General features: G+C 41.6%; 1 protein-coding gene across 1 annotated transcript in view; it reads left to right on the top strand.

The window, feature by feature from the left end:
* The window catches only part of Nup188 (nucleoporin 188), a 56467-nt gene that overhangs the window by 17093 nt on the left and 26637 nt on the right, over nucleotides 1-12737 (top strand). Inside the window, exons 9-13 of the mRNA XM_055599714.1 lie at nucleotides 4690-4901; nucleotides 5985-6099; nucleotides 6607-6807; nucleotides 7790-7879; nucleotides 11614-11679. Of these exons, the coding sequence (XP_055455689.1) occupies nucleotides 4690-4901; nucleotides 5985-6099; nucleotides 6607-6807; nucleotides 7790-7879; nucleotides 11614-11679 (684 nt within the window). The remainder of the gene's footprint in view (nucleotides 1-4689; nucleotides 4902-5984; nucleotides 6100-6606; nucleotides 6808-7789; nucleotides 7880-11613; nucleotides 11680-12737) is intronic.

The raw sequence follows: 12737 nt of genomic DNA, 5'->3' as shown, positions 1-12737 counted from the left end.
TCGGGATTGAAACAAAACATATTTACATAACATAATTGAGTTTTTATAGAAACCAAAACTTCTGTTACAAGATACTGAGTTTAAGGCCAACTTGAATAACTTTGCTTTTGGTTTTTGGAGACAGTGTTTCTCTGTGTAGCTCTGGCTGTCCTGGACTTGTTTTGTAGACCAGGATGGCCTCAAACTCACAGAGGTCCCCCTGCCTCTGCCTGCTGGGACTAAAGATGTGCGTTACTGCCCCCACCAAATCCTGTTTCTGTGGTAGAGCACTTGACTAGTAGATGCATGAGGACTTGATTTCTTTCCCAACGTTCCCCCACTCCAAGAAAATGATTAAAAACAGGTCCATTACAGAAGAGATGGCTCTGCAGTCAGGGTATTTGTTGCTGTTCCAGAGGACCTGAGTTCTGTTCCCAGCACCGTGTTGGGTGGCTCAATAGCACCTGTAAGTACAGGTCCAGGGAATCCAACATCCTATTCTGTCCTCCAAGGGCACTTACACATATGTGGACTACACACAAATACATATGCATAAACAGATTTCAAAATAGACCCATTTACAGTGTAATACATAGAATTTTTCTGTCTCCTTAGGAAACTTAGAGTAAAGAGCATAAAATAGTCATGAAACCAGAAAATAATGAAAAAGGTTAAACACAGAGTCTAAGTGCACAGAACTTGCAGGTACTTCTGGGAGTCATAACTGAGTGGGAAGACACACCACCATATTCTTTTCTTTTTTTGACATCGGTTCTCTCTGTATAGTCCTGGAACTTGCTCTATAGAGTGGCCTCCACCAGAGTGGCCTCAAATGTACAGAGATCCTGCCTCTGCCTCCTGAGTCCTAGGATTAATGGTGTGTACCACCATGCCTGGCTCCATATCACATTCTTTTTGTTTGTTTTTGTTTTTGTTTTTTGAGACGGGGTACTCTGTGCTGCTCTGCCTGTCCTGAAACTACCTATGTAATCCAAATACAGACTGGCCTCAAACTTTACAGAGATCTCTCTGCCACTTCTCGAGTGCTGGTATTAAATGCCATCACTGCCTGGCTCCATTTCACATTCTTGAAAGTAGAGATTCAGCACCATTAAGGGGGGTGATTTGGTTTGCCTGCTGTTAACTCAGAAATCTCATATAGTCCCTGGAAAAAGTACTTCTGTGTTTGTTTTAATCTATTGTTTTGAAATGAATGATTCTAAACACCATATAAAAGGGAGCAAGGAATTATCCTTACCAGATAATAAAACCGTAAATAAATAAATAAATAAATAAATAAATAAATAAATAAATAAATAAATAAATAAAGCTGTGTGTGTGTGCGTGTGCGTGTGTGCCACTGGAGAATTGAAATAGGGTAGGTAATGTCCTTTATTGCTCTGTGCCTCAGCTTTCTAACAGTATAATGATTTAACTGCGGGGGGGAGGGGGAGAAAAACAAAACAAAACAAAACAAAAACCAGAAAAAAATAGTAATATAGAGCTATAAGTTGGCATTTACATAGACAGAAAAACTGATGGGAAATTAGTGTGTGTAATAGTTGACCTCTGAGGGCTGGAGAGTTGATGGCTTGGTGGCTATTTTTCTTTGTTTGTTTGTTTCTTGAGACAGGGTTTCTCTCTGTAGTCCTTGCTGTCCTGGACTCCCTCTGTAGACCAGGCTGGTCTTGAACTCACAGAGCTCTGTGTGCCTCTGCCTTCCAGGTGTTAGGATTACAGGCATGCACCACTATGCCCAGCAGTGGCTAGTTTTTCAGAGGACCGTGAGTTCCATTCTCAGCACCCACATGGTGGCTCACAGTCATCTGTAACTTTAGTTCCTGGTAATTGAATGCCACCTTCCTGGCCTCTGCAGATACTGCACAAATGTGGCACACAGACACATAAAAAAATAAATACATTTAAAAAACTGGGTGGCACATGCTTTTAATCCCAGCACTTGGAAGGCAGAGGCAGATAGATCTCTGTGATTTCAAGGCCAGACTCATCTACAGAGAGAGTTCTAGGACAGCCAAGGGCTATACAGAGAAAACCTTTCTTGAAAAACCCCAAAACAAAAACAAAAACAAAACAAAACATTTAAGAAAAAGAAAGTGGCATTTGACTAGTAGGAACTAAGATCATGCAGTTAAAATTGTACCAAAGCTAGTAGATAGCCATCTGGAGAACCAAAGTCTAAATCTACTGAAGACGTTTTCCTAAAATCTAAGTTAAAAAACAAAACAAAACAACAACAACAAAAAAAAACCAATCAGTAACTATAGTATTTAAAAGAGACATCTAGCTGTGGTTTTAGCTCAGTGGTAGAGTGCTTGCCTTGAATACATGAGGTCCTAGGTTCAATGCCCTTTCTCTTAACTACCACCCCTTCAAAATTTTAAAAACTGAGAGCTAGTATTTAATTTTCAGACATTAGATATTTTTCTTAAAATTAAAAAGAAATGTGTCTGTGTGTGCATATATAGGTCAGGAAATGTTGGAGGAGTTGCTTCTCACTTGCCCATTCTCTGAGTTCTGGGGATTGAATTCAGGTCATAAAAGTTGGCAACAAGTACCTTAACCGCTGAGTATCCTGTCAGTTTTTGGTATAGAGTCTCATTCTGTAGTTTGGGCTGGCCTGAAACTCATAGTTATATTCTGCCCCAGGCTCCTGAGTGCCAGGATTATAAACATACGCCTTTTATGCTTGGTTGATTCTGTTAAATTTGATCTGTTATGATTAGTATCTTTTATTTCGCTCATTTTTAAACTGTTTTATTTGTGGTATTTAAGCCTCTACCTCCCTTCCACGCACCCTTTAACCCTAGGTAAGAGAGAGAAGGTTAGTGGGAAGAGGGGGTGCAGACCCCTTTAGTTCTCCTGGCTGTTTAGGGTCAATGGGTTCTTCTAGGGCTATACCAATCTCCATCAACAGCAAATGCAGCCAGCAGTCTCCTCCCTAGATCTCCTCCAAGCCTCTGCGCCATGAAGCATATCTCCCATGTCTCTCCAAACTGCCGCACCCAGTTCCTTTCTGGGCTCTCATATTTATGTCCCTCAGATTTTTAGACCACGCCCCACAGGAGGCAGGTATCAGCTGTGGACAAACTAATGCCCAAACTAAAATCCCACATTTGGGATTAAAACAAAAATATATTTATGTAACATAACTGAGTTTTTAAAAATATATATATATATTTATTTATCTATGTATGTATATGAGAGCTTTATCTGCATGTACATGTGCATGACAGTACAGAGCATCAAATTCCATTATAGCCACTATGTGGTTGCTGGGAATTGAACTCAGGACCTCTGGAAGAGCTGCCAGTGCTCTTAACTGCTGAGCCACCTCTCCAGGCCCCACATAACTGAGTTTTTAAAGAAACCAAAACTTTGATTACAGTCTTTGTGCTTATTTATTATCCGAGAATCCGAGATGGTTTCCTGCAACACTAGTTGACCTTGAGCTGGATATGTACCTGAGGATAACCTCAAACTCTTGGTCCTCCTGCCTCCTGAGTTTTCATGCCTGATTGTTTTTTAAGTGGATCTCTCTGTAATCTAGGCCAGTCAGAACTCAGTCAATAGCCCAGATTGTCCTTTAGCTCAGATTATTCCTACTGTTTTAGTTTCTGAAGAGTCCTGGGATTATAGGCATGAGCCACACCCAGCAGTTCCTTGTAGTGTTTTAAAGTCCCTCCAGCTCTTATGGCATGTTTCAGTCACATAACATGGGTAGCTAAGTTAAAATTCTGCCTCTAATTATTGTCCCATGGTTTATTGTCCACCATAGGATCTTTCTTGGTGAATATACTATGGTCATATGTGCTTGAAGAGAGTGTGCTGGTCTATAAGTATCAGCCTCTTCAGGTTGTCCAGGTCTCCTGTCTGCTGGTTGTTTAGGGTTCATAGCACGATTATGTTAGCAAAGATTGGTAATAAGCTTGATGTTGGGCATACTTGTAATTTCAGCACTTGGGAGGTAGACTAAAAGATTCAGAGCTCAGAATCAGCCTCGCCTATGTAGTAAGCTCAAAGGGTAACCTGGACAACAGTGAGACTGTTTCAAAACACATGCATGCATACATACAAAGTACTCTTCCAAGTAGACTCTGACATTATGACATTTACATGCGGGATAATTCTGTGTAACATTAAAAAGAGCTGACTAGCTAAATACTAGCAAATCTGCTTAATGCATCTATAAAAAGGAGTGGAAAACACTCTGTCAAAGGATGTCATCCTTGAGACGGTGTTAAATGAATAGATAAGTTGCCAAGTAATTTGTGTAATGTTATTTAGTTTAGAGAAAGAATATGGGCTGAATAAATTATTACATTTGGCACATTGCTGAAAGGAGGCCAGAAGCGAAGACTGGTTGCTTTGTACAGAAGTGTAGTTGAATTGGCCATGGAAATTGTAGAGACATAATTTTTATACTTTATTGTTGTATTTTAAAAACCTTTATTGTGCATATATTATCTAATAAAAATAACATTTCTAGGAATGGATGTGGTGGTACACTCCTTTAATCCCAGCACTTTAAGATGGCAAATTAAGATGTCCCTAAGTTCAAGGTCAGCCTTGTCTACATAGCCAGTTCTAGGCTAACCAGGACTACTTAGTGAGACCCAATTTATTCTTTAAAAAATTTTTTTTAAACTTGTTTTCTAGTCTGTCTTTCTTGTTTTCTTTATATTGGTGCAGACTGAACGCCAGGTGTCTCGATGGTTTCTTCAGTGCCTCCGGGAACAGTCCATGCTGCTAGAAATTATTTTCCTTTATTATGCATACTTCGAGATGGCACCTAGTGACCTGCTGGTACTAACCAAGATGTTCAAGGAACAAGGGTTTGGTAGTAGACAGACCAATAGACACCTGGTAGATGAAACCATGGACCCTTTTGTAGATCGAATTGGGTAAGTCTGAGTGAGTTGCGGTTTATGAAGTGTGTATACAGTGTTTAAACAATTGGTGGGTCTGTTGACATGTCCCTGTTCACACAGGAAATATGGCCTGAAGTTAAGGGGACTTGTTCTCTCAAAGTTGTCTTTTATTTATTTTACTTTTGTATGAGTGCTTGCTTTTATGTATGTATGTGTACTGTTTGCTTGCCTGGTCCCTTCAGAGGCCAGAAGAAGGCATTGAATCCACTGAAGTTGGAGTTACAAATGGTCGTGAGCCACCATGTGGGTGCTGGGAACTGACCTGGATCATCTGCAAGAGCAGCGAGTGCTCTTAGCTGCTGAGCCATCTCGGTAGCCATTCAGTCTTTGTTTGTTTTTTGAGACAGGGTTTCTCTGTGTAGCCCTGGCTGTCCTGGAATTCACTCTGTACACCCTGCTGGCTTCAAACTCAGGGATCTACTTGTTTCTGCTTCCCCTGTGCGTAGATTAAAGAAAAGTGCCACCACTGTCTGGCAAAGACATTCTTAATGTAAGAAGAATGTCATTCACCCATTCAACAAGAGTACTTGCTAGGTTACAAGTACCATGATGATGCGATGGGCAAGATGCTCATTTTCTGCTTCCTTTGAGGTCATTGTCTGTAGTCTTTGAATGTATTTTCTGTGCTGATGGCCATGGATGCATCCACACGGTGAGGCATACTCTCCAGTGAACAAAGAAATACATTTGAGGAGTGACAGCTGGGTCAGGTGAAGTTATAGCTATGGAAAACTTCAGTGTTAATTTTGAGCTGCCCTGAATGATAGGCACCGTGTCAAGTCCTCGAAACTGAAATGTGCTGGAAACAGGAGCATAAAGTACATTCCAAGATGTACTGAGATACAGCCTCTGTGATGGAGTGCATGGTTGGCACACAGGTCCTCGGTTTGTCCTCACCCCGCAAAACCGAACATCTGTATTTCAAAAGCACAGGGAAACAAAGAATGTGAAAATACTCATTAATAGTTATTATTAGCAGGTGCCTTATATCTTCCGTTAGTTTCAACACAACTCAGAACAACATGAATAAAACTGTGGCATGGGTTTCCTTTCCAGGTACTTCAGTGCCCTTATCCTGGTGGAAGGCATGGATATTGAGTCCTTGCACAAATGTGCCTTGGATGACAGGAGAGAACTGCACCAGTTTGCTCAAGATGGGCTTATTTGTCAGGTGACCTTGGAAGAGCCTTTTCCTTTTCTCAGGTGGTTTAAAGTTAGTTTTAACTGACCACCCTGATGTGTAGAACTGTCAGTTCTGTGTTTTTAATTAGGTCTGGGAGAAGTCTTTTGCGGAGAGATGGTAATAGAATCTGCAATAGGGACGAGAGTCACTAACAGAGGTGGTCCAAGGACAAAACCCTTGAGGTTATGGGCATTTGTGGATTTTGTGGAAAAAAGAAAAAGGGATAAACACTGAGTGAGAAAGACAAAAAGTGAGAGTTTATGAACTGTTTAAGAAGAATCAGGCCAATAACATCTCTAAAGTCTCTAATTGAACGTGTATTTCATAGTTTTAAACTAAGATTATAAAATCAGTAGAAGTTGTAGGTGACAGTAAGAATAGGGTGGTTGGAGGGAAGGGTTGTGCAGTGCTGGTATGGGGGACAGAGGGTCTCTAGTTGAGAGGCTTGCTACATGATGACCTGCCTGGCTGAAGCTGGACCTTTCCTTTACATAGGATATGGACCGTGTGATGTTGACCTTGGGAGACATTCCACATCATGCCCCTGTGCTTTTGGCCTGGGCTCTCCTCCGTCATACACTGAACCCAGAAGAGACTAGCAGTGTGGTCCGGAAGATAGGCGGCACAGCCATCCAGCTGAACGTGTTTCAGTACTTGACTCGACTGCTTCGGTCTCTTGCCAGTGGGGGAAATGATGTAAGTCTTTAAGTCGGTAGTTGAGCATGAGGAGGGCAGGCCTGTAGAACAATGAGAAGGGTGGTAGTGACATGGTCATTGTGATTTTTATTCTGTATTGAGGTAGGATCTCAGTAAGTAGCCCTGGCTTGCCTTGAAGTCTTGGTCCTCCTGCCCTAGCCTCTCAAGGGCTGAACTCACAGGCATGTGCCAGTGTGCCAGCTTTGTGATAATGTTTTCGCTGGCTTTGGTAAGGTGGTCAGACAGCTTTCTTAGCACTCCCTGGTGGTATCATACTCAGTCTTGATAAGACAGCTCTGTGTTGGAGTACCACCTGACTTTCACATTAGAAAACAGACTCAGGAAGATGTAATTTGACCCAAGCAATAATAACAAGTAAGTGGTAAACAGAAGTTAAACCGATAAGTCTGACTCTTGCTCTAGAGCATGGTTCTCAACCTGTGGGTCCTGACTCCTTTAGGGATCTAACAACCCTTTCACAGGGTCACTTAAGACCATCTGAAAACAGATATTTACAGTATCATTCATAACAGTAGCAAAATTACAGTTATGAAGGAGCAATGAAATTTTTATGGTTGGTGAGTCACCATAACAGGAACTGCATTAAAGGGTCGCAGCATTAGGAAGGTTAAGAACACTGCTCTAGAGGATGACTAGGGAACATCTGATTGGGAACTTGCTCAGTAGTAACAATGAGTGAGAAACTCTTCTGAGTCTTAATTAAGGCTCAAGTGGAGTTCACTTGGTTTATTTATTCAGCTCACTTATGTGCTAAAGTAGAATGTCAGGAGCTGGCTGGTCAGCTGTCTACCTAACATATGTGGGGCCTTGGAATTAATCCAGAAGGAAAGAAAACAGACTTGTTGGTTGTAATCATTGGGTTTTACCCGACCGAGTAGAAGAATCTTTTTGGGTTGGTTTCAGGTCTTGAAGAGAGGGTTGTATTATTCAGACTTAGTCGTTTACTGCTTTGTCTTTCCAGTGTACCACGAGCACCGCCTGCATGTGTGTCTATGGCCTCCTCTCCTTTGCTCTGACCTCACTGGAGCTGCACACACTGGGCAATCAGCAGGTCAGTACATGGCTTTCCTTAGGCTGTCTGACTGCCTCCCATTTACACTCCAGTCACTTCACAGCACCCTCAGATTTGTTCCTTGCTGTTTGTTTATTGATTTTTTTTTTTTTTTTTTTTCAAGACAGGGTTTCTCTGTGTAGCCCTGGCTGTACTAGAACTTGCTTTGTGACCAGGCTGGCCCCTGGTCTGTTCAAGACATCCACCTGCCTCTGCCTCCCCAGTACTGGGAGTAAAGGTGTGTCACCTTTAATCAAGCCACCTGGCTTGTTTTCATTTATTATCATATTAATGAGATGTAAATTGTAACAAACCCAGAAAGTAATAAAAAGGATATAATCCTGTCACACAGGATGAGATTATGTCATGATACACACATGCGCATGTGCACACACAGGCATACATACACAAACACACACACACAAAATATTCCATTAGCAGGTGGATGTGTCCTTCCCATTTCATACACAGATACATACATACTCTCATTCTAATGTAATTCAGTATTGAAATCATGGTATAAATGATGATGTGTAAAAATACGGGCTTTCTATGCCCACCCTTGCTCTGAATAATGACATAGAGACCTTTTAACTTATTAAAAGCTTATGGCACATAGCTGGACAGATACTCAACTATTCTACCCCAACAATACTGCCTAGGCCCACTTCCTAGTCATGTAGCCCCATTACCTGCCATCTTTGTCTAGCTCTGATAACTCCTTCTTCATCCATATCCTCATAGTGACTCCCGGCCTCTACTTGGAACATCCCCCTCTCCCCCTTCTCTCTGTGTCTGTCTGTCTGTCTGTCTCTCTCTCTTTTTCTGGGCCCACAAGTCCAGCCTTTTCTTCTGCCCAGCTATTGGCTGTTCAACTCTATATTTAACCAATTAGAAGGTGTTGGAGAATAGAAATCAACATTTGAATACACAATGCACAAAACATCCTCCAGTAATTATGTTTTGGTATCCATCAATAATTAAGTGCAGGAACTACAAAGAGTACTGAAATCCACTGATGCCCACTTCTCATGTATTAATGTCAGTGTTCATATGAAACTTGTACATGTTGTTCTGTATACTTAAATCATCTCTGGGTTACTGATAATACCTAGTATGCAAATAATAGTTATGCTGTCATATTCAGGGAATAACGATAGAGAAAAAATGCATAATTTTTTTGTCCTGTCTTATTTTGTATTTTGAGATATAGTCTCATTTTATAGTCAGGTGGGCCTGGGACTAGGTAGCCCAGACTGGTCTCAACCTGCCACGTGTTGCAGACACTTTTCTCACATGGTTTTGGTTTGAGGTTGGCTGAGTCTGTGGATGTGCGGCCTGACAATTTGAGACCCACTGACAGGCAAGCTGCATGCTGCCTGCTGCCTGCTTGTGTATGTATTTTGCTGTTTTGTTGTTTGGTTTTGAAACAGGGTCTCACTGTATAGCCTTGGCTGATCTGGAACTTGGTTTGTTGACCAGTCTGGCTTTGAACTCTGCCTCCTGAGTGTTGGGATTAGGTGTCTACCACCTAACCTTGTCACTGTGTTGCATGAGCTGGACGTGAGCTCCAGGGTGCAAGGGATAGAGAGCAGTACTGAGTACTAACATTATAGGTGTGCATACTGTGTCTGGCTTTATCCCTACTTTTAAATTTTTTATTTTTTATAAATTTTATTATATGTAGATATATGGTGTATGTATTCATGCATGCACATGAGCAATTGCTTGAGTGTGGGCTGCAGCTTTTCAGAGTCAGCCTTGCTTCCACCGTTACATGGATTCTGTTGTTTATAACCTGTTGTCAGGCTTTCAGAGTAGTGTTTTCCTTAATGAGTTCCATCTATGACTGGCTCCTTAAGCTTTTTTGTTTTGGTTTGGTTTGGTTTTTCAAGACAGGGGTTTTCTATGTAAACATGGCTGTCCTGGAACTCACTCTGTAGACCAAGCTGGCCTCGAGCTCAGAGATTCACCTGCCTCTGCCTCCTGGGTGCTGGGACTAAAGGCGTGTGCCACCACCGTCTGGCTTCATAGTTAATTATTAATATTTTATAAATTGATGAAAATGAGATTGCTGTCAATTAAAAGTGTTAAAGTTCTTATAACATCAGCTTTTATCTTACACTTTAAGATTGATCAGGAAGACCTGGCACATGGATAGAAAGAAAATGTTCAGCTAGTCGTCGTGTCCGTGGGTTTATCTACTCGAGCCCTAGTTCTGAAATAATGACTCTGACACTTTAATATTTATGAATAAATGCCCAAGCCATAAGGTTTGGCTCATTCCCAATTCATAACTTATTTTACCCCTTTATTCTGTTCTTCATGTGCCACATGGCTGGTTACCTCTCCTCAGTTTCATGTTTGTCTTCCTCAGTGTAAGGGGTGAATCTCCCACTTCTGACACTATCTCAGGGTTCCTGTCTTTCTTCCAGAACTGCCCCCTCCTATTTCCTGCCTCAGTTAATAGGCCACCAGCTTTAATTGTCAGGTGATGCTTCTATACAGTACACAAGAGGTTTTCTCTACAAGTCATGGTGGTGTACAGCTTTGATGCTAGAACAGGAGGCAGAGGCAGGAGGATCTGTATGAGTTTAAGGCCAGCTTGGTTTATATAGTGAGTTCCAGGACAACCAGGGCTACATAGTGAGACCCTGCTTGTGGGTGGGGGGCAGGGGGAGAGAAGAGCTGGGTATTGGGCCACATGGCTTTAATCCCAGCACTTAAGAGGCAGACACAGGCTGATCTCTGTGAGTTTGAGGCCAGCAGGGCCTACAGAGTGAGCTCCCAGACAGCCATGTCTGCACAGAGAAGACCTGTTTTGAAGACAAAAAAGGAAAGGAAGGAAGGAAGGAAGAAAATATTCTAGGGCTAGAAATGTGGCTCAGCAGTCAAAAGCATTTGCTGTTTTTACAAAGGACCTGAGTTTGGTTTCTAGCACCCACAACTGCCTGTACCTTTATTTTCACGGGATCTGATGCCCTCTTTTGCCCTCTGTGGACTCCTGTGCACTTGTGATTCATATTCTCTCACTCTCTCTCTCACTCTCCATCTCTATCTATCCATCCATCCATCCATCTATCTATCTATCTATCTATCTATCTATCTATCTATCTATCTATCTATCATCTCTGTCTCTCTCTCTGTGTATTTCTTATGTATTCTATAAGCAATTGATAGATGCCAAGTATGCCTAGCTGTGAACTATTTACTGAGGACACAATAACTTAAATTTTGTTCTACCTAAGAGCTTGAGCCACATAAGCATAACAACAGTATCATTTTCTTTTTGAGACAGGGTGTGCCGAAACACAGTATTACCAGCTTTTATTTTTTATTTCCATTCTACAAATAATGCATTTACAGATCAAGATGTTGAATTTGGTAGGCCAGCATTGTGTTATACGTCTTTAATCTTAGCACCCGGAAAGTAGAGGCAGGCAGATCTCTGAATTTTAGGCCAGCCTGGTTTACATAGTGTGTTCCAGGCCAACCAGGACTATACAGAGAAAAAAAAAAAAAAAAAAAAAGGAAGGTGAATTTGTCTGTAGAAAAGATGTGCATGCCTCATCCTCTCAAGTCGTGCTAGGACCATAGCCTCGCAGCATTGTGCCGTAACTGAAAAGCGGAGTTCTTGACATGCTGTGCAACATGTTTGTTGGTGTCATGGTAATATGACACAGTAGGTAAACTAGTCCATGCATGGAAGACAAAGCATTTCCTTCTCTTCACAGGATGTAATTGACACAGCGTGTGAAGTCCTGGCAGACCCTTCTCTTCCAGAACTGTTCTGGGGAACAGTAAGTATGTTGGAGGGACTCATGCTATGACATTGTCTAGAGCAGTGGTTCTTCGTGCTGTGGGCCTTTCATACAGTTCCTCATGTTGTGGTGACCCCATAAAAAATTACTTTGTTGCTACTTCATAACTGTAATTTTCCTAATGTTATAAATCATAATATAAATAGCCATGTTTTGGGTGTCTTAGGAGACTCCTGTGAAAGGGTCCTTTGAGACTGAAAATTGCTTGCTCTAGAGCAAAGAAAATGATCAAACATTTGTGAGAGGTTTTAGGATTAGCATTTAGAGTTCACGGTCCAGCTGGTCAGTCTCTTTTCCTTTGTATCCCAGCTGGACTGAAAGCTTACATAGCTTTTCCCTCCTTCCGGAGATGCCGCAGACTCCTGCAGAGGCCCACAGACTCCTGTGAGAAGCTGTCACAAGCTGTTTTAGATTGGGATCTGTTGCTTGTATGCTGGCTAAGCATTGGCCTGATTTGGATTATTTCTCACTTTAATAGAAGCATAATGGAAGGAATTATGTTGTCTGCCTGTACAAAGGGTGGCCAGGAGGACACTGGATAGACAGGCATTCTCTTTTCATGAATACTTTTATATCTTTTTTCAATGAAATATGAACATCTTAAATTATTAACAAAGTGTTATTTGTGCCTATGAAAAGGAAAGGATATTTCTAGCTTTTATTTTAAAGGTATGAACTTTTAAAAATATTTCTTTTGCCAGGCAGTAGTGATACACACCTTTAATTCCAGCACTTGGGTGGCCAGGCTGGTTTACAGAGTGAGTTCCAGGACAGCCAGGGCTATATGGAAAAACCCTGTCTCGAAAAACCAGAAACAGAAAAGAAAATATTTATCTTTATTTGTATTTTATGTGTATGGATGTTATGTCTATTCACCATATGCATGCAGTGCCCTTAGAGGACAGAAGAGGATATTGGGCACTGAGATTGGAGTTACAGCCAGCTGTGAGCTGCCATGCAGAAGCTGGGTCCTCTGATAGAGCAATCAGTCTTCCTTCCTTCCTTCCTTCCTTCCTTCCTTCCTTCCTTCCTTCCTT

The sequence above is a fragment of the Psammomys obesus genome, unplaced genomic scaffold (genome assembly GCF_907164565.1).
Source record: "Psammomys obesus unplaced genomic scaffold, mPsaObe1.curated_primary_1811, whole genome shotgun sequence".
NCBI classification, from domain to species: Eukaryota; Metazoa; Chordata; class Mammalia; order Rodentia; family Muridae; genus Psammomys; species Psammomys obesus.
The sequence above is the reverse complement of the archived record's forward strand: the minus strand, read 5'-3'. Positions and strand labels throughout refer to the sequence as shown.